Here is a 19,950-nt window from a genome sequence, read left to right on the forward strand (position 1 = left end):
TTTGTTGCTTCAGATTACAAATGAAGTAAATTAATGGAAATAAGCCTAAATTACAAGTTAAGTCATTTCTTATATATTCTTTGTTTCAGAGGCTGGTTTAACTGATTCGCTTTCCACATAAGCGTGGCAAGTAGAAAAATCAGTTTCTCATAATAAAAAATAATAGGTAAGTGAATGTTACGGCATTTTACTTAATGAAGCTATTTTTCTGTTCTCATTTTACTGGTTTTAAGGCTTGAAATGATTTTTTAAATGCTGATTTTAATGAATCAACCTTTTCTGTTGCAGAGCCATCCTTGTCAGAAATATTCATAATGTTATAGGATCATTCTGTTATATATTTCCCAATCTACAATGTTTGAAATAATTTGAATTGAAAATGTGGTAAAATTGTTTTACAGTTCTATTTTGACTTTAAGAAAACAGCAAAAATTGTATTGAATTTGTTACTCAAATAATCATAAGCTATCTATACTTTGCGTCAGTGAATGAATTGGCTGTGTATAAAAATTACCTGGGAATTTAAAAAATTCTAAACTCTAGACTGTCTCAATTCTGCTAAATCAGAATGTTGGAGGATGATTTTGATATTTATTCTCATTTAGAAATCACTGCAGTATGTAATGTTAAAGGATAATGGTTTTAAAGGGGTGGAAACTTGGAAACTGTTTGTGGAGAAATCTCCTTACACCGATTGGAAAAATATTCCTCATTTATTCGGTTTATGTACTTGTCAAAGAGAAATGTCTTGCATTTAGAGGTTAAATTTGTTGTTGTTTTTATTTTCAGCAACTTTGTTGGGTAAATTGTTTCCAAATCTGCCTCTTTCTGGACTCTGCAGAAAATCCAAGTGCGATCTTTCCTCTCATGACAGAGAATTAGACGCTACATATTACACTGACAATTTAAGTAATCTGGGACTTTCTAGAGAAACATAACGGGAACACTCATGAGCCTCATTAGTGTATAGAAAATATACGACAGTCGCAACTTAGAAATAATAATTGGTCTTTAACATTGAGTACGATGTTCTTCAGTACCGTATCAGTCACTTAGAGTGAATGCTGTCATCTTCGCTCTAAGTTCACTGATTGGTACCGTAGCTCATGGGAAGAAGCCTTATCTATTTTCATAATTATGAGAAATAAGAGTGGTTAGGACTCAAGATTGAAATTCTGTTCTCTGATATTAATCACGGCTATTTTCCTTGTAATAGTAAGGAATTGTGGATTTTTGCCATTTCCTCCCAGTCCTTCAATATTCAGCGACAGTACCTTTTGACTTTGGTAATTCAACATGCCGAGCAGATACGGATATTGCAGCTATTGCCTCGTGCGCTATACCGATCTGGATGAGGTGAGAGGACCCTGTTAATGTAGTTATTACACCTCAAAGGACTTACTAGTGACTACCCCTTCTTTCACATTCTAGTCATTTTTTAAAACTCATTCATTAAACAGATCATAATAACAGCCTACTAGTTGACGGACACTGTTTAAGGTTCTAGGGAAATGACCACGCACAAAACCAGGTCCCTTTATTTATGAAACTTATATTATGGTACAAACAGAAAAACAGTTACATAAAGGTAATACACATGTCAGATTGGGAAAAATGTTAAGAGGGAAATCAAATAAGGGAGGAGGGAGTAGAACCTGAGGCAGGAAGTGACGTCAGCTGGGATTTGAATGACGTGTAGGGGCCAGGCTTGCTTATCTCCGGGGAAGAATTTCTAGGCAGAGAGAGCGGAGAGCGAGGACAGAGACAGACGGTGGTTGGCTTGCTAACCAAAAGCCACGTGGTCACTGAGGCTGCAGTAGCGGGAGAGCCTGAGGTGGGTTGAGTGTCGGGTGAAGGATTCAGAGCATTAGATTCCGCAAGACAATGTAAAAGTAAGGTAAGGACTTTTAGTTTTTTGCTTTGATGCACAAAAATATTACATTTTACAATAGTTGAATTGAATTTTTTCCCCCTTTTGTTGCTTGTGCTTCGGGTCTCGCAAGGATTGCCTAATCCAAGGCCATGAAGATTTATGCCTGTGTATTCCTTTTAAGAGTGTTTAAAGTTTTAGCTTTTACATCTAGGTCTTTGATTCACTCTGAGTTAATGTTTCTAGATGGTGCTATTTAATTAGCTCCTAAGAGCCCTGTCTCCAAATAGAATCGTTTAGAACGTCAACGGATAAATTTGGCGGGAAACAGAATTCGGTCTGCGATAGCAATTACAATTGATTGAGTTTCAGATTTTAAACCAATTTTGCATTCCTGGGAAAAAATTACACTTGCTCATGGTGTATAATCCTCTTTATGTGTTGCTGGGTTTGGTTTGCTGGTATTCTGTTGAGGATTTTTGCATTTATGTTCATAAGGGAAGCGTGTCACCGATGAAGTTGTAGTATAATCACGTTCTGGTTCTGCTAGTGCTAAACTTTCGTCTTATATGTCGAACACAGGTTTATAATGTGTGGAAAAAATCTGTTTTGTGGCATGCATTTGCTTTGTTTGATTATCTAATAGTAATCACTTAAACTTACATTAAGGAAAAGTGTTTATTATTGTGATTTCGACGCCTCCACCTTTTAAAAAAGAAACACTTTTTAATGCTGATTATAAACATGAGTAGGCAGATAATAAATCTCAAAGCTCTTTTTAATATTTCTCTTATAAATTATATCATCACTTGACTGGGAGATTATCTGTTGAACCTTTGATAATGATAACATATATTAAACTTTTAATAACACATTTTATGCAGTAAGCTTTTGTATAATATTTTTTGCTTAAAGTTTAAAATAAATTTTAGACATTTAGATATCCTTGCACTAAACTGACATTTGAAAAGACTGTGTTAATGACAGCAAAAATAATTTGTTCTAACTAGAAAAGCTCGAATTTCAAGGCTTTGGAGAACTTATAAGGCAATGAATAAATAAGAAATAAGGCAGATGTGGCTGAACATTAAACAAAAACAGTGGAAGCCAAAAGGAAGACAATAACACTACCTTAGAATTCTATTTAATAAATATATTATTTAAAAGGAGGTGCAATAGCAACATTTTATTTTACAAAGACAAAAATTAAGGAATTATATCTAGCAGACCCTTACTAAAGGAAATAGCAAAAGCAATTTCTTCAGGTGTAAGAAAAGAATTCCAGTTGGAAGCTCAGAGATATGGAAAGAAATAAAGAGCAGTGGAAATGTAAATATGTAGGCAATTTAAATAATTAATGTATTATGGGATTAACAGAAAAGGCATATAAATTGGAAAGAAAGTAAATTGAGTATATTGGACCTTGCATTGCTCAAGAAGAGAATAAAAGTAACAAATAATTTTAGGTTTTGATAAGTTAGGTTGCTTGTTATATACTGTTACCATTAATGGACTAGAAAAAGAAATCTGTAATAAGTTAATGGGGACAAATTGGAATAATAAAAATAGTTCACAAGATGGCAAGAAAGAAACTAAATAGGGACATTATATTAGCAAGAATAATAAAAATAGATTTAAAAATAAAAGCAAAAACTAGATTCAACTATATTGAGAAAAAATAGATTTGGTGCTTGAGTAAAACTATATGCAATATTTTACCAGAGGTTCTAGTGAGATAAATAAGAAGAGAAAAAGAATTACAATGATAAAGATTAGATAAGAATCAATAAAACAATACTTATTTGCACACAATGTGATTGTGGAATAGAAAATTCAAAAGTTATCTAGATCAGTGTTTTTCAACCTTTTTTGGGCAAAGGCACACTTGTTTCATGAAAAAAATCACAAGGCACACCACCATTAGAAAATGTTAAAAAATTTAACTCTGTGCCTATATTGACTATATATAAAGTAATTCTCTTGAATAGGAATCAAATAAACACAAAGAAAGTATTTTATAATTACTTTATTATGAAATATTAAGTAAACAAAATAGTGAAAAATTATAAAATTCTTGTCTTGTCTGCACCTATGGCACACCAGGCAACATCTCGCGGCACACTAGTGTGCCGCCGAACAGCGGTTGAAAAACGCTGATCTAGATAAACTATTAGTATTGATAAGTGAGTTAAAAAAATTTGTTGGGTTGACATAAAAAGATATTGTACTTTTATATGCCAACAGCATGCAGAAAATGAGATTTAATAACGATATTTATACCCTGGCTCATATGGCTCAATGGGTTGGGCATCATCCCGAGCACAAAAAGTTGACGGTTTGATTCCTGGTACAGAGCATGCAAGAGGCAGCTGATTGATGTTTCACTGTCCCATAGATGTCTTTCTCTCTGTCTCTCCCCCTCTTTTTTCCTCTCTGAAAATCAATTAAAAAAAAAAACTTAAAAGATGCTTACAACAGCCTCAAATAACACAATTCTCAGGGAATAAAACAAAATATGTGTATGATCTTTATAAAGCAAATGATTAACATTGAGGGAAATTTAAGAAAAATTACATAATTGGTGTTTATACCAGATTCATGGGTTGGAAAAATAAATACTGTAAGCATGTCAGTTCTATCAAACTGATATATTGATTCAGTGACATTCCAGTAAAACGTTTAGCAAAATTCTAAAATGAAAATTCTAAAACTATGTATGGACATGTAAAAGGGTAAGCATCTGCAGAATGCTAATTTTAAAGATGAACAACATCAGATATCAAAATGTTCTAAGCCATTGTCATTAAGACAATGGGTCATGATCGAAAGAGTGGGAGCAGACCCAGAAACTCCAGAAAGACACCTGTGGCTAATTGATTTGTGACAGAGGTGGCACTAAAGAGCAGGAATGCAACATTTTCTCCAATAAATGAGACTGGGTCAATTGGAAATCCGTATGATGGGGCGGGGGTGGGGGTGAGGGGAGGAGAACATGAAAACGTGAAGCATTTTGCACCCTCTTAAATTTTTCCTTAACGTATAACAGTTTGCTATGTTGTTATTTGTGTTATTACAGATAGCTATATTATAATTTAAGGATTTTAGGAGATTTTCAGGTTTTTGGTATGCTGTGATTAAGCATCTTTTTTCTCTTTTGCACAAATCACCCGCATTTAAGATGATTGCCTTAGGAGAGCTTTAGAGAGATGTAATTATTACAGCTAAGAGAAAGTCCATTGATGGGTTTTAGATGCATGTTTTAGAATTGCTTTGCAGAAGGTATTTCGGTGTGTTGTAAATGAACCCATTCTGTGACCCTCCCACTGCTGAATATGTCCATTTAAAAAGACTCAGTTTCTTTCTTCTTTGCAGCATGTGAACAGTCCCGAACACCGATTTATGACCACACAGAACAGAGAATGGATGGGTGGTGGTAGTAGTGGTGGTAGTGGTGGTGGTACAGGAGGAGCAGGAGCAGCAGGAGCAGCCGGAGGAGCCGGAGCAGCCGGAGGAGCCGGAGCAGCCGGAGCAGCCGGAGGAGCAGGAGGAGCCGGAGGAGCAGGAGGAGCCGGAGGACAAGGAGGAGCCGGAGGACAAGGAGGAGCCGGAGGACAAGGAGGTCCCGGAGGACCACCTGGAGGTCCAGAAGCATCAGGAGGAGCAGGAGCCGGAGAGCGCGACGCCGAAGTCCCCAGCAGCAGCCTGATGGAGCGGTTCCTGCAGGATGTGCTGCTGCACCACCCCTATCATTACCAAGAAAGCAGGTAAAGCCACGGAGCGGAATACTGTCAGTACACGGTTATTATTATTATTACAGGTTACAGTGGACATTTGCGCTAGCATTTCAGTCCTTCTTAATGTGCATCTTTGAATCAGGGAATCTAATGTGAAATGGCACCTAGTGACTCCCCTCTGCTCATTTCACCAGAGGAGATATGGACTATATAATGCTCCCCCCCCACTCCCCAAATAAAAGTTTGAGGCCAGTAAATAATTATATATCATGAAGATATTTTATAATTATGTCATGATTAGGCACGGGGAAAAAGGCGGCAGCAAAAACAGCTTCCAGAGACAGAGAAGCAGCGATCAGACAGTCACACCTCAGAGGGAGGGTGGGGGTAAGGGGGAGAGATCAACAGAGGAACTTATATGCACGCATATAAGCCTAACCAGTGGACACAACAAGGGGGTGAGGGCATTAATGGGGGATATTAGGGGGTTAGTAGGGGCATAAGGACACATATGTAATACCTTAATCAATAATAATAATAATAAAAAAGATTAGTAACAGAGGAGAAATAGCATGGAGTCATTTAGGATTGCAACTCCCTGGAGAGAGGGCTTTGGGTTTCGGTGAAGTTCCCTATGACTTCCCCTGAAATCGCTTCTTTTTCATGGGTCAAATGGAAGGCCAAAGATCTACTAAAATCTATAAGGACCACAAGTGTGGCCAGGGGGATGGTGGGGCTGGGATTGGAGAGACGCAGGAACTGAGCATTCTCCCAGTGTCCAGCCTGCAGATGAGGAGGGCAGAGTTCCGAAGGGTGTGCAAACCCTTGTGATTGGCTGAGGGATGAGTGGGGCTTTGAAGATGCCCCCATAGCCCTGGAGTACCTTAGGAAAGGAGGCACTGATGTGTAGGTCCTGCAGGCAGAACAGGCGGCGAAGGCGTACAATGCCTCTGGCTGCCCAAGGCGTCAGGTGGGAGGGGTCTTCCATTCCACCTGCTGTGGAGCCTGTACTTGATTTTGAATGCCAATATACCTATACACATGTTCGTTAATCAGATGCCAACACCACATTTATTAATTATATTTAATATATATGTCTTATATAATTTTCTAAGTATAACTTAGAAAACTTATGTATATATGTTTTCTAAGTTATACTTAAAAAAATTTCTTTCTTGCCTGGATAGTTTAGGCTTCTTAAAAATCAGCTCTTCCTCCCTCCCTCCCCCCTCCCTTCCTGCCTTTGTTCCTTCCTTTCTTCCTTTTTGGTTTTTCTTTTCCTTAACTCTCTTGATGGAGGAATTTAGTTATTTTTTCTATCTTCTTGAATTAGGTATTCATTTAGTTAATTTGTGTTTACTAATTCTTTTTTTTTAATGGAAGGTTTAAAGTGTGAAATTTCCACTTTAACATCTCAATGATTTTGACATGTTTTATTGTATTTATAAATAGTTTAAAAATTTTTTTGCTTTTAAGCAAAAGAGTTATAGAAAAGACTGATTTTTAACATTTAGTCATTAGATTTTGGAGTGCTTTTTTGTTGCAAAATTAGTTTTAAATGAGTATAAATACAGATGGTGATTTAGTTATTAACTTTAAACACACACACAAATGTTGACAGAAATCAAAGCATGTAAATGATGATTCCTAACCTTTTTGTGATTTTGCCATCTTGTTGGATTTTATGATTCTGCTTGTCTTTTTCTTCCTTTCTTAGTCAAATGACACGAAATTAATTTTATAATGAGAATGTTGTGATAGTGTTTAAGACAAATGGAGATACTCCAATAGTGTTCTTAAAAACTAGGGTAAAGTGGTTATTGTACTGCAATTTTATTGATTAGAGTTCAGAAGTATGAAAACCTATGGCAATTGTTGGTTCATCATGACACTATGTTGGATGCCATGGTTAACATTTTTATTTTACACCACCAAAACACTATCTTGATATTAATTGTGATATTTTTATGGGCAAGAAAAACAGTAGGAATATCTAGGACATTAAAAAAGTTTACATGTGGCCAGTGCTTGTATGCATATTCTCATAGGCAATTGTGGCATCTCTCAAATTTAAAAATATGTAATAAAGGAATTTTTTTAGGAGTTAATATATTTAACATCTTTATTATTCTCAATAGACTATATTTTTAGGTAGTTCTATATTTATAGAAAAATTAAGATAGTGCAGAGAGTTTTTATATACCCCCCTTATTCAGTTTCCCTATTAATAACATCTTACATTGGTGTGGTACATTTGTTATAGTTAATGAACCAATGTAATACATTAACTGAATTCTATAGATTATTCAGGTTTCCCTAGTTTTCACCTAATGTCTTTTTTGTTGTTGTTGTTCAGGATCCCACCAGGATAATCAGATTACATTAACTTGTCATATCTCCTTAGACTCTTCTTGGCATTTTAAAATTTTAATACGCATTACAAAATTTTCTTCATATAAAACTCATCTATATTCCTGCCAATAATGTGCTAAAGTGCCTGACTTTGCACTTTTGCCCAAACAATATGTTAAATATGTGAGTGATTACTCCTTTCCAGAATTTAAAAAAATACCCTTTACATGTAACAACTAGTTTACTTTTCAAAACAATCTAACGAGAAAAATGGCATTCTTTCCTCTTTTGGAGGGGAGGGCGGAGGGGGGCAAACGCCTGAAGGTTAGGTAACTTGTGTTAAACTTCATGCTCTTTGCTGCTCTGGTAACTGGAAAGCGAGGTCTGCCTTTACATTTTTTGTGTGTTTAGGAGCCATTTGTGTTTATTATGTCGCAGTTGGCAGGAGCGACTTCCTGCTGTACTGATTACCTTACGGAAATGCCTTGTAAAGCCTGGTGTGGTGGGCTCCATTCTTTGTCCTTGGAGAATCTGGCCCAGGATAAAAAGAAAATAACCTTGTGCCCTTATTGAAACATTTTTAAAACAGATATTAAATTTTTTTTTTTTTACGGTTGCCCCCCTTCCCTTTTAGATCAGGACCAAATGAAAATAATCCCGGACCTTCTGGAAATATCGCAGCCCCTGCTGGGGATGACGAAGCATCTGCTGACGTGATTCTCATGGATGATTCCGCGTCTGAAGGAATGGCTGACGAGGCTCCCGGAGCCGCGACCCAGAATCCTGAGCCAACTGAAGGGTCGCGTCCTGGGCCTAGTGTGTCACAGGAAGGTAGACAGGGCGTTCCTATGCGGGCATCAGTTATTCAGAAATTTGAGAGGGGCCAGCAGCAGCCCTTGAAATTTGTTTATAAAGTTAAAAGTGGCCGGAGAGAATTTTGTCCAGTAGATGTTGGTCAAGCTACAAATACCGGAGGTCCCTCAGTGATTTCTGCTGCTCCTGCTAGTCTTCTGCGCGAAAGTGCTAATGCTCGATCAGTTATAACTAGTGCTGCTAGGTTGGCGGTGGCAGCGGCAGCCAGTTCAGTTTCGGTTAACACACGTGCCCTAAACGTAGTTGACCTTGTACAGGAAGACGAGGGCCCTAGCGAGCCTATGCCCTCAACCAGTTACGCTTCAGTGTCCAATCCGACACCTAACGAGCCAAACAGAAAACCTGTAGATATAAATCCAGATAAACCGGTCACACAGGAAGATGTAGAATCTCGGGGTGAGACTTCCTCCGCTGGCGTTCAGTCTCATGCATCTGTGGGTCCTGAGGGTTCCTCAAATGTTGCGCCTGTTACCACACTAGCAGTTAACCCCACGACCAGTCAGAATATAGATGATGAGATTTATAAAAGAGGACTCATTGAAGGCGCCATCCCAAAGCGCCGTGACAAATTCCTTCCTATTATGGATCGTGCCCAAGAGAAAAAGCACTCGGTCTTCAAGAAGCCAGCCCCCAAGCCGGCCCCCAAGCTAGCCCCCAAGCTAGCATTCAAAAAGAAACACTCGGTGATCACCTCCATGGCGTTGGCATGGGGCTCTCAGTCAGTGTTTGCCCAGCCTGCAGTGGCTGTCCAAGATCTTTGCTGCCAGGAGCCAACTGCCCACGAAGATAAGACCCCTGAACCAAGAGGTCCCGAAGTGAGTGTGGATCGCAGTTCCTCTCTTCTCGCCCTGGCTGGCCAACCGAAAGTGACTGCCACAGAAACAATCGTTTCAGAGGGGGCACGTGAGGCTGTGCAGCCTCCCAGTAGTGAGCCTTCTGTTTCTGAAGTAAGTTCTGCTCACGATGCCCCTCCGCAGCAGCTGGCTACCAACCGAATTCAAGTCATTGTGAGAGGCGTGAGTGCTCCGAAGGCGGTGCCCATCCGCCTGGTTGACGAAAGCTATGATTCTAGTGATTCTGAGGTGAACTTTGATGGTGATGCCTCTCTTCAGCCAACCGATGACAACCCACAGCAGCCTGCAGAAGAAGTAGGCCTTCCTCAGGAGGCGCCCATGGACTCCGGTAACTCTGAAATAAGCGCCGGTTCTGACATACCACTTGAGCCAGGGACTGAGCAACTCCCAGTGGCTGCAGCTGAACCAGAGCCTCTGGAGGAGGTTTACGCTGGCCTGGTTGACATGAACTATGGGTCGAGTGGCTCTGAAAGTGGCTGTGATACTTCTCTTCAGTCAGTAATTGTCCATCCCCAACTGGCTGTCAAAGAAAGCAACCTGAAGGAGAGCCCTGCCAGCCTGGAAGATGACAACCAACCCAGTGGTGCTCAAGCACACCTTGACTATGGCGCCTCTCTTGAGGCAGTGACTGATGAACCTCCAAGAGCTGCTGAAGAAATAAACCTTCCGAGAGAGAACAACGACATTGTGGATATGGACTCTGACTATCGTCGTCCTGAAATGAATATCCACCCTGATGCCCAGTTCGTGGCTGCCCAGCCTCAAGTAGCAGTTCAAGAAGCAGACCCTCAAGACGCAGCTGTTGACCCGCAGAATCAGGGTGCTGATGCTAGTGCTCCTGAACCAAGGGTGGACCCTCATGCCTCTCTTCAACAGCCAGCCAATGAACAACCACCCGGAGCTCTGGGCAACATAAACACGAAAGAGTTAAGCGTTGACATGGAAGTGAAGAGCTACGGGTGCTCCAGCTCTGAGTTGACCTTTGATTATGATCCTACTCTTCTGTCAGTTACTGAGCATTCTGAGGTAAAAAAAAAGGACAGTAACATGGAAGATGAGAGCTGTGGGTCAAATAGCTCTGAAATAACTTTTATTTCTGATATTCCTCTTTACCCAGGACTTGACCAATCCCAAGTAGCTGACCAGTCTCAAGTAGCCGAGGAAGAACCTGCTGCAAAAAAAAACAAGAATAATTCATTTTGTGGTTCTGAAATGACTTTTGATCCCAATATACCTCTTCCTTCCGAGACTCATCAACCCGACGTAGGTGTTAACAAAGTAGTAATTCAGAAAGAAGACCGTGCACACCTACGAAGGAAGAATGATGAGCCCAGTGGTTCTCAAATAAGTTCAGATTTTTATGTCTCTCCTCTTTCAGTGCCAAATTCTTTTGGAGTTCTCATTAAAAGACGAAAACTTCAAGAACCACCGATGCACATTGAACCTAGTGTTTCTGGATTAAGTCTGAATACTCCTTCAGCAATTGGACATTCTGAAAATCCCACCGAAGAAGTCAACCTCCAGAATGAAGAAAATAAAGGCAATGAACCTGATGTTCCTGAAAACAGTTTGGAATCTTCTACTTCTCATTCAGTGACCAATCATCCTGATAGAGCTGTGACAGAAATAAACCGTCAGAAGGAAAAACAAAAAAACTTAAAAGATAAGGGAAAGGAATTAAGTGTTTCTGAAACGAGATCGGATTTCAGTATCCCCCAACAGTCAGTTATTCAAAGAACTGACGTAGTTCTTAAAGAAATGCGGCTTCAAAAAAAAAAGCATGCTGAATTTAGCAGTTCTAAAAAAAATTTCGATTTTGATATCCCTCATTATTCAGTGACTGAACCTCAAATAGCTATTCAAGAAAGAAATGTTCAGAAAGATGAATATGTTTTAGAAAACAAGAGTGATAATTATACTGGCTCTGAAATAAATGTCCTTCCCCATTTGATGACTGAAAAACCTCTGCCTGCTGTTTTGAGGGAGGACCATGTTGACCCAGAAGTTGAAAGTGCTAAATCTAGAGGTTTTGATATAAATTTGGATATTGGTCCCCCTCGTCCATCAGTCATTGAGAAACCTCAGCTAACCCTTTTGAAGAAGAAACTCGCTGATCCGGAGAACTCAAGCAGCGAATCTAGCTATCATAAAGTAAATTTTGAGTCTAATGACCCTCTTCAGCCATTAACTGCACAATATCAGGACGTGATGCAAAAAACAAACCCGTGGCAACAAAAGGCTATTGACCCAGAAAATAAAGTCGATAAACCTAATGAGACTCAATTAATACAGGATTCTGATGTTTCTCCTCAATCTGTGCCTGATCAACCTGAAGCCGCTGTTGAACAAATGAACCTTGAGAATGAAGGTGATGTAGACATGGACGATAATAACAGCCAATATGGTGGTTCTGACATGAGCTTAGATTCTGAGTATTTGGCTCGGTTAGCAGTTGAACAATCTCAAATAACTGCTTTGGAGAAGGGGCACATTGAGCTAGAAGAGAAACAGCATAAATCCTGTGGTTCTGAAATAAGTTTTGACTCTGATGACCCTCTTCAGTCAGTGGCTGAGCAGGTTAGAGAAACCGTCAAAGAAATAAGCCTTTGGAAGGATGAAGATGTGGAAGAGACAACCTATCAACCGGATGGTTTTGCAATTAGGTATGACTCTAATGTCCGTTTTCAGTCAGTGGCTGGCCAAACTGAGGAAATTATTAAGGAGATTGACCGCTGGAAGAAACCTGTAGACGTGGCAGGTAAGATGGTCAAACGTAGTGATCCTAAAATAAATTTTGACTCTAATCAACATGTTCATTCTGTGGCTAATGAAATTCAAGAGGCTACTACAGACATAAATCTTCTGAGGGAGGGACATGTTTATCTGCATGACAAGGGCTATGAACCCAAGGACTCTGCCGTGATTTATCTTTCAAATGTCCATCTTCAACCAGCAGTTGAGCAACCACACATTTTGGAAGAGGAACATGCTAATTTGGAATATAAGGGCAGTGATCCTTGTGATTCTGAAATAACTTTTACTTGTGACGATCCTCTTCCTTCTGACCAGCTCGAAAATGCTGGTAAAGTCAGCCTTTGGAAGGAAGGCCATATTTACCTGGGAGATAACTATAAAGTAGATGGTTTTCAAATCAGGTGTGATTCTGATGCTCCTGTTCAATTAGTGGTTGGTCAGTGTCCTGTGGCTGTCAAAGAAATAAATTTGGAAAGGGACCATAATGACTTAGAAAATCAGCACTGTGAACCGAGTGTTTCTGGAATAAATTGTGGTTCTGGTATTCTGCAGTTATCAGTTGACCAACCTCAAATGAACCGTCGGAAGACCGTGCATCTTGGCATGGAGGAAAAGACCAGTGATTCTGAAACAATGTCTGATTCTGATGTCCCTATTCAAATAATAGTTAATGATTTTCAGGTATCAGACAAAGAAGCAGAAGCAGATCCTCCGAAGGTGCTGCTAGTGAACCTGGTGTCCAGGGATAGTGACTGTGAAGTGATTGCTGATTCCAGTGCCTCGTGTCAGCCAGTGATCAACTCATCTCAAGCGACTGTGGAAGGAATTGCCGGTATAAATGCAAAAAGTTTTGAACTAGACGGTGCATGCTGTGACTGTTATGTTTCAGATCTAAGCTGTGCTTGTGAATCCTCTCCAACATCAGAGTCAAACCAATCCAGAAAGGCTTTCAAAGTAGTAAACCAGAAGAAAGACTATATTATTCTGGAAGAGACCCCCTGTGAGCCTTATGGTTCTGAAATAAACGTTCAAAAAGATGCCCCTCGCCAGTCCAAGACTCGCCAATCACCAGGGCCTGGTAAAAAAAGGGCAAGAAAAAGTGCCCCAAGAGGCAAGAGAGGTAAATCTACTAGTCCTAAAAGAAGATGTAATCGGGAAGAGACTTCTCCGCCAAAGACTCGTCAACAGAAGAAAGCTGGCAAAGCAGACAACCCTCCGAAAAATCAGAAAGGCCCACGAGGTAGGCGCGGTCGACGCGGTTCTTCTGCAAAGGATACTAATACCCCTCCTGAGACAGCAGAGATTGAAATGGCTAATGGAGAAAACACTTTGAAGTTGAAGTTAAAGTTAAAACGTACAGATCAAAAAAATAAGAACTCTAAATCTGAATGTGTTTCTGGGGTGAGCCTTCAAGGTGATCCCTCTTCTCAGTCTGACCATGACCGGACTCAAAAAGGTGTGAAGAAGATGTCTTTCAGCCTGAAAGAAATGAAGCGTAGTTCCCCTTCAAGCTCTGGTTCTAGGGGTGGTTCTGGAAGGAGATCAAAAAAGGCAAAGTTGGTTTTGGAAGATAGGTCTGATGAACCAGTTCTTGAAGCCTTGCCTCATGTCCCTCCTTCATTTATAGGGAAAACATGGTCTCAAATAATGATAAAAGATGACGTAAAAGTTAACACTCTTGTGAGGGAATTTAAGGAAGGCCGCTTCCACTGTTACTTTGATGATGACTCTGAGACCCTGAATGTGAGAACAACATACTCCAATGGAGAACGGAATTTTGTCTCATCGGACCTAAATGACACTGCATTCATTGAAATTCTGTTAGAGTGTGATTATAATGTTGATGACTTTTCAGGGGCCTTAGATGACCCTATAGGAAAGATGTCTTATGAACAAACCTGGCGAGTGACCTCAAGATACCAGACTGTGAAAGTCAGCGGTGAAGGTCAAACCAGTGTCATGAGTTACGTAGTGACCAAAACAGTAAGTGAACATGAGACCTACTCGCCATCCCTGAAACGCTTACCTGTAAACAACAGGAGACCAAAAAAGAAAATCCGAATCGGAAGACTTGAATTTCTTGAATCATATGCTAACATTTTGAAGCCTTTGAACCCCAATGCCTTACTCCATGGTTCTTCAAATCTTGAGCTGAATGAAGGGGAATCCTTGAACGTCTCTGAAATTAGCCAGCCAAATGATAAAAAGAAGCAGGACATTAAAATCCAGTACAAATACAAACTTGATTCTTATAATCCACTGGATAAACAAACTGTAATTGATCCTCCTCTGAACACAAAAATACCAGGGCCTGACAAGAATGATGACTGGATTCAAATTCAGTTCAGCGACCTGATCTCCAGTGCAGGAGAGGACGATGCTCATGGACAAAGTTCTCCTGCATCACCTTTCATTACAGTGTCAGTAAGACACGAATTAACATCCGACCAGGGGGACAATGGGTCTTCCGTACTTCTGGCAAAATCGGAGATCTTGAACTCTGGTGAATTTCTGAAAGAGAAGAATTTCCTGTTCACTCTCTTAAACGGTGATGCTGCCAAAACCCCACGAAAATCAGCGAGAAAGAAGTACTCAAAAAATAAAAAGAAAGTGCAGAGAAGGAAAGCGACAACTACTACTAAGCCAGACTTACTAAAAAAGGTGGACAAACAAGTTATTCTTCAGGAAATAACCGGAATCACATCAGAAAAGCAGTCAGCTTGGATTCCTTCCACACTAAATGACATGGTTAAGAAGTATATTTCAGAAGTCTCTGATTTTTTGCGGCACCAGCACCAGTCCAGAAGGGCGTTTATTGGGATGCATCTTAAGAAGATCAAGTCTGTTGTCAGAAGGGTCAAGAAGGCGAAGGGACCAGCCAAGAACGTTTCAGACTCAGTTCCATCAGCTGATGCCGAAGAGCAGCTCGGTGCTGTCAGCAGCTCTTCTCCCGAGCAACCCGTGCAGGATTCTCCCAGCACTGAAGAAACGAAGAAGAATGGTAACAAAAAACGCCCCAGAAGAAAGCAAAAAAGGCGACCCAAACCTGTCAGAATATATGAGCTGAGAAGTTTATATTCTCAGGTGCCATATTCTGATAGGAGGATGACTCGCCTTCTGCACAAGCTGTTGCTCAGTAAGGCAGGCCGCAAGTGTTTGTGCTGAAGCCAGTTGAGATTCAGAGCTTCAGTTGAAATCTATTTGACAATTAGAGAACATAGCTCTCCCAACTATGATGAAAAAAAATTAACCTTCAACTATTTTGCTATAGACAGCATTCATCAGAACTTTTATATTATTTTAAAATTAGTGTTTAAGGTCCTTTAAAAAAAAAAAGATTCAAAAGACCCTTTGTCCACTTGCCATAGAAGAACTTCATCTTAATTTATGTCACATAATTTAGCACAGAATATATAATTTTCTCCCCCAACTCAAGTCCCTCTTATTTATTTTTTTCTGACTGTATCTCATGTCAGAAGGTTATAATATTATAAGACTTAATATGGCAAACATTTAACGCTATCTTATATTTACTTTTCAAATATCAGAACAATGAATATCTACTTATATTCAGTGTGTCTCAGAACGGCACTATCAACATTGTATTCTAACTGGACAATTAAGAAACTGTAATTACCTCAACTTTCGAGTGAGGTTGACTTAATCACAAACAAGATATGACTTAACCTTTCTTTCAAAAGCATTCCAGATAGTGAGATTCCACAACCCCTTAATACAGATTTCAAAAACTGCCTGGTAATTTTATACACATAGCACAACCTCTCTCTGCTTTATTTAAACTGGATCTACAAATCTCTAACTCTCTACATCTGGACACATGCACATACACAATCTCTGTAATAAACAGTCTCCGTTTTCCTTTAGCATTACTGTATCTTAAGGGGAAAACAATCTTGCCAATGTGAGTATACTTTTCTATCACCTTTATTCCCTTGCACCTGAAGGGTTGGTGGTTATCTATGGCCGTATCTCTTGAAAATATTTTAGACACTACCATACTACTTTTTAATAGCTTGAACTGAAATTATTGGTTCGGTAATTTGATTACCAGACCATTGATTGCTGTCATGAGCCAATTACGTACTTATAACCTTGATACCTGAAAAGAACTAATAAAATTGACAAATCAGTGGAGGCTTGTTTTGCAAGTGAGAAATTAGGTATTTGAACATTAGGTTGGCTTTCCTTGAACTTGCTAACTACTTTATTAAAAAAAAAAGTTTTATTGATTTCAGAGAGAGGAAGGGAGTGAGATAGAGATAGGAAAATCAGTGATGAGAGAGAATTATCAGTCTGTTGCCTCCTGAACGTACCCTATTGGGTTTTGAGCCCGAAACTCGGGCATGTGTCCTGACCGGGAATCGAACCGTGACCATCTATCTGGTTCATGGGTCGACGCTCAAACACTGGGCCACACCGGCAGGACAACTTGCTAACTATTTTAATGATCAAATAGAAGATGTTAATACAAGCAGATTTTCAGTTTGAGATACTCAGAATGTGTTTAGATCCTTTATTCAAGGACATTGGTTGAGGTAGTTCAGATTGGTCCATTTATCCTTAAGCCAAGGATTATGGATTATTTATTGTTAATGTTAAAGGAAAACATGAATTTAAAAAATATTGTATAAACCATATTTCATTGAAACTATATCAGTGTACCATGATTTCAGAAATAAAAATGTGTTGTTATCTTAGAATTAATGAAATATAGTGTTGTAACAGTTGATTTCTAAGTGTAGTTTATTTCAGGGGCCATTATTTAACCTGTGCTTATGGTGTTAATATGATGGTGTTAATTTCTTTACTTCTGAAATTATTTACATTAAATTTAAACCAGTAATTATGTTGAAAAAGTGGATAAATGTTTATATTTTTAGTTGTAAAGCAACTTTAACTTTGCCTCATATAAAATATTTTAATTTCCTTTCTTAAAATATCACTGTGGATCACTGGTTTAAAATAATTTTCCAATTTTAATTTAGGAAGAATACTGTCCTACTGATTAGGAAGTACAAGCAGCTAATATATGAAAATATTCCGTTTGTGGGGATTGGATCTTTTTTCCTATGAAGTAGACATATAATCCCCCTAAGTACTATCAGTAGGCATTCTGCATACTTTTAGTGTAAATTTAAAAGCTACAGATGATGGAAATAAGGCACTGTGTAATTATGATGTATCATATCTCTTGTGATTACATCATGCAAAGAAGACAATTCTTATTCAAATGATCAAACATAAAAATTTACTAGCTTTCCCATGTTAGAAATTCTTCTAAGTCCCCCCCCCCTTTTTTTTTTGAGGAAAAAGATTTATATTTAAAAAATTATATTACTAAAAGTTAAAGTATACAGTCCTGATGTATTTTAAAACATTTTGGAACTATTTACCTAAGTTCCTGTAATCATTATTTTTTTTAAATACATTTTTTTTTTTATTTTTTTACAGAGAGGAAGAGCTAGAAACATCGAGGAGAGAGAAACTTTAATCTGCTGCCTCTTGCACACTCCCTACTGGGGATGTGCCTGCAGCCAAGGTACATGCCCTTCACCGGAATCAAACCTGGGACCCTTGGGTCCACAGGCCAACGCTCTATCCACTGAGCCAAACCGGTTAGGGCTGTAATCATTATTATTTTAGACAAGCTTGAGAGCAGGAAGTTGTAAAAATTATAATTTCAGTTAAATTAGAAATGAGTTACTTTCAGAATTCGGTAGGTTACAAGATGTGCCCCTTTGTCAAAATATATTTTGGCTTAATTTGCAGATTAAACAGTTGGATGTTTTTTGTGTATTCAAGAGTGCATTAAGTTCTTTTAATAGTGAAAATTGAAGTACCGCCGCAATGAATATTTTATTAATCTTGTACTTGTTCAGTATCTTGCATAGATTCTTATTATAAATGTCCCAAGTTAAATAGTATGTGGGCAATATTGTGTAAAGTGTGTTGGCTTTTGTGCATTTAAATTATTTGTGTAAGTAGGGCTTTGAGTGACACTTTTGGTAAAGAAAGCTTATATTTAAATATGCAAGCAAGTATATATTTCCATGTGAAAGTAATGTGAAGACTAAATGTATTTTTTATAATGCAATTTAAAGAGTGAATTTGCTTTCGATGTTATCAAGATAAAATCTATTGGATATGGAAAGTTGTCAGTACTTTCTCATGCTAGGAGGTTTTTCTGGGAATACTTAAGGAATTAGAGAATAACGAAAACAGAAGTTCGTTTTATAAATGGTCTTAGAGATAACAAGAGAATGTAAATGTTGATGTTGGTGAGACAATATTGTTTAACCAAAGATATACAGGTTATGTTCAACAGAGTAGTTACTTCAAAAGATTAAAATTAAGCAAGTATTTATTTGTCTGGTGGAGTGGTGGGTTAGCAACCTTTCACTTCCTGTACCTGTATTTAGAGAGTCAATGAACAGGACTGAGTTCTGGAGGCAGTATCTCTATCATTATTTGACACCTGCCAGGAAGAGAATTTTGATTCCTCCGACACCATAGAATATGTTACAAAGGACAAGAAAACATGGAAGAGTGTATGTATGTCAATGAGGTAGGTGCCTTTGGCCTCAGTAGTAGTGACTTCTGTTCGTTTTTGTTTTTGGTGGGTTTTTTTGGTCCAAGATTGTATTATAGATGAACAACAGCCTGCTCTATAATTAAAGAAATTGCTAAAGTAAAAATATAAAATGGAAGTCCAGTCTCTATAAAGGACTTTAATGTATAGAAAACACATGGAAATATTGAAAAATCATGTAATTAGAGAATTACACATCAAAATGTCAACTTTCAAAGATGTGAGACTGAGGAAGAATCTCAACATTTCCTTATACTCTTAAGGAAATAATACGTTTAGTATGTTTCCTGTGTTCTTATCATTTATGAATATATTTTAAAAGTTCTCCCAATGTATTTTGAACTATTTACTTTGATTAAGGGATAGGTCTAGGTTGAAGTATAGTTTGTTGCTGAATCATTTTTTAATCCTCACCTGAGGATATATTTTTAGAGAGAGAAGTGGGGGGAGAAAGGAAAGGAGAGAGAGGGAGAGAAAGAGAGAGAGAGACAGAGACAGAGAGAGAGAGAGAGAGAGAGAGAGAGATCCGAGAGAAAGAGAGAGATATAGAGAGAGAGAGAGGAGAGAGAGAGAGAGAGAGAGAGAGAGAGAGAGAGAGAGAGAGAGAAAGAGAGAGAGAGAGAGAGAGAGGGAAATATCCATGTGAGAGGAAAATGTTGATCAGTTAGTTGCCCAGATTGGCGATTGTACCTGCAACCTAGGTATGTGCCCTGACTGGCGATCGAACCTGCAACCTTTTGGTCCACAGGACGATGCTCCAGCTGAGCCACCCAGCCAGGGCTGTTGCTGAATTTTTAAATAAGTATGAATTTATTTTTTCCTATATTTAAAATTTATTGCATGAATGTTATATTTTACATGCATTTTTCTTTAAGTTTTTAAGCTGGACGTGTGTGTGTACAT

The 19,950-nt window shown here is 38.7% G+C and overlaps 1 protein-coding gene across 1 annotated transcript in view; it reads left to right on the plus strand.

Annotated features, from left to right (window-relative positions):
• Positions 1 to 19,544, plus strand: part of ZDBF2 (zinc finger DBF-type containing 2) — a gene marked incomplete at its 5' end in the record, with an annotated part of 47,160 nt that extends 27,616 nt beyond the window's left edge. Inside the window, 2 exons of the mRNA XM_084891333.1 lie at positions 5,243 to 5,634; positions 8,591 to 19,544. Of these exons, the coding sequence (XP_084747459.1) occupies positions 5,243 to 5,634; positions 8,591 to 15,602 (7,404 nt within the window). The 3' untranslated portion in view covers positions 15,603 to 19,544. The remainder of the gene's footprint in view (positions 1 to 5,242; positions 5,635 to 8,590) is intronic.
• Positions 19,545 to 19,950: the final 406 nt, after the last annotated feature.

This window comes from Pipistrellus hanaki, assembly GCF_964339955.1.
Source record: "Pipistrellus hanaki genome assembly, chromosome: 8".
Taxonomy (NCBI): domain Eukaryota; kingdom Metazoa; phylum Chordata; class Mammalia; order Chiroptera; family Vespertilionidae; genus Pipistrellus; species Pipistrellus hanaki.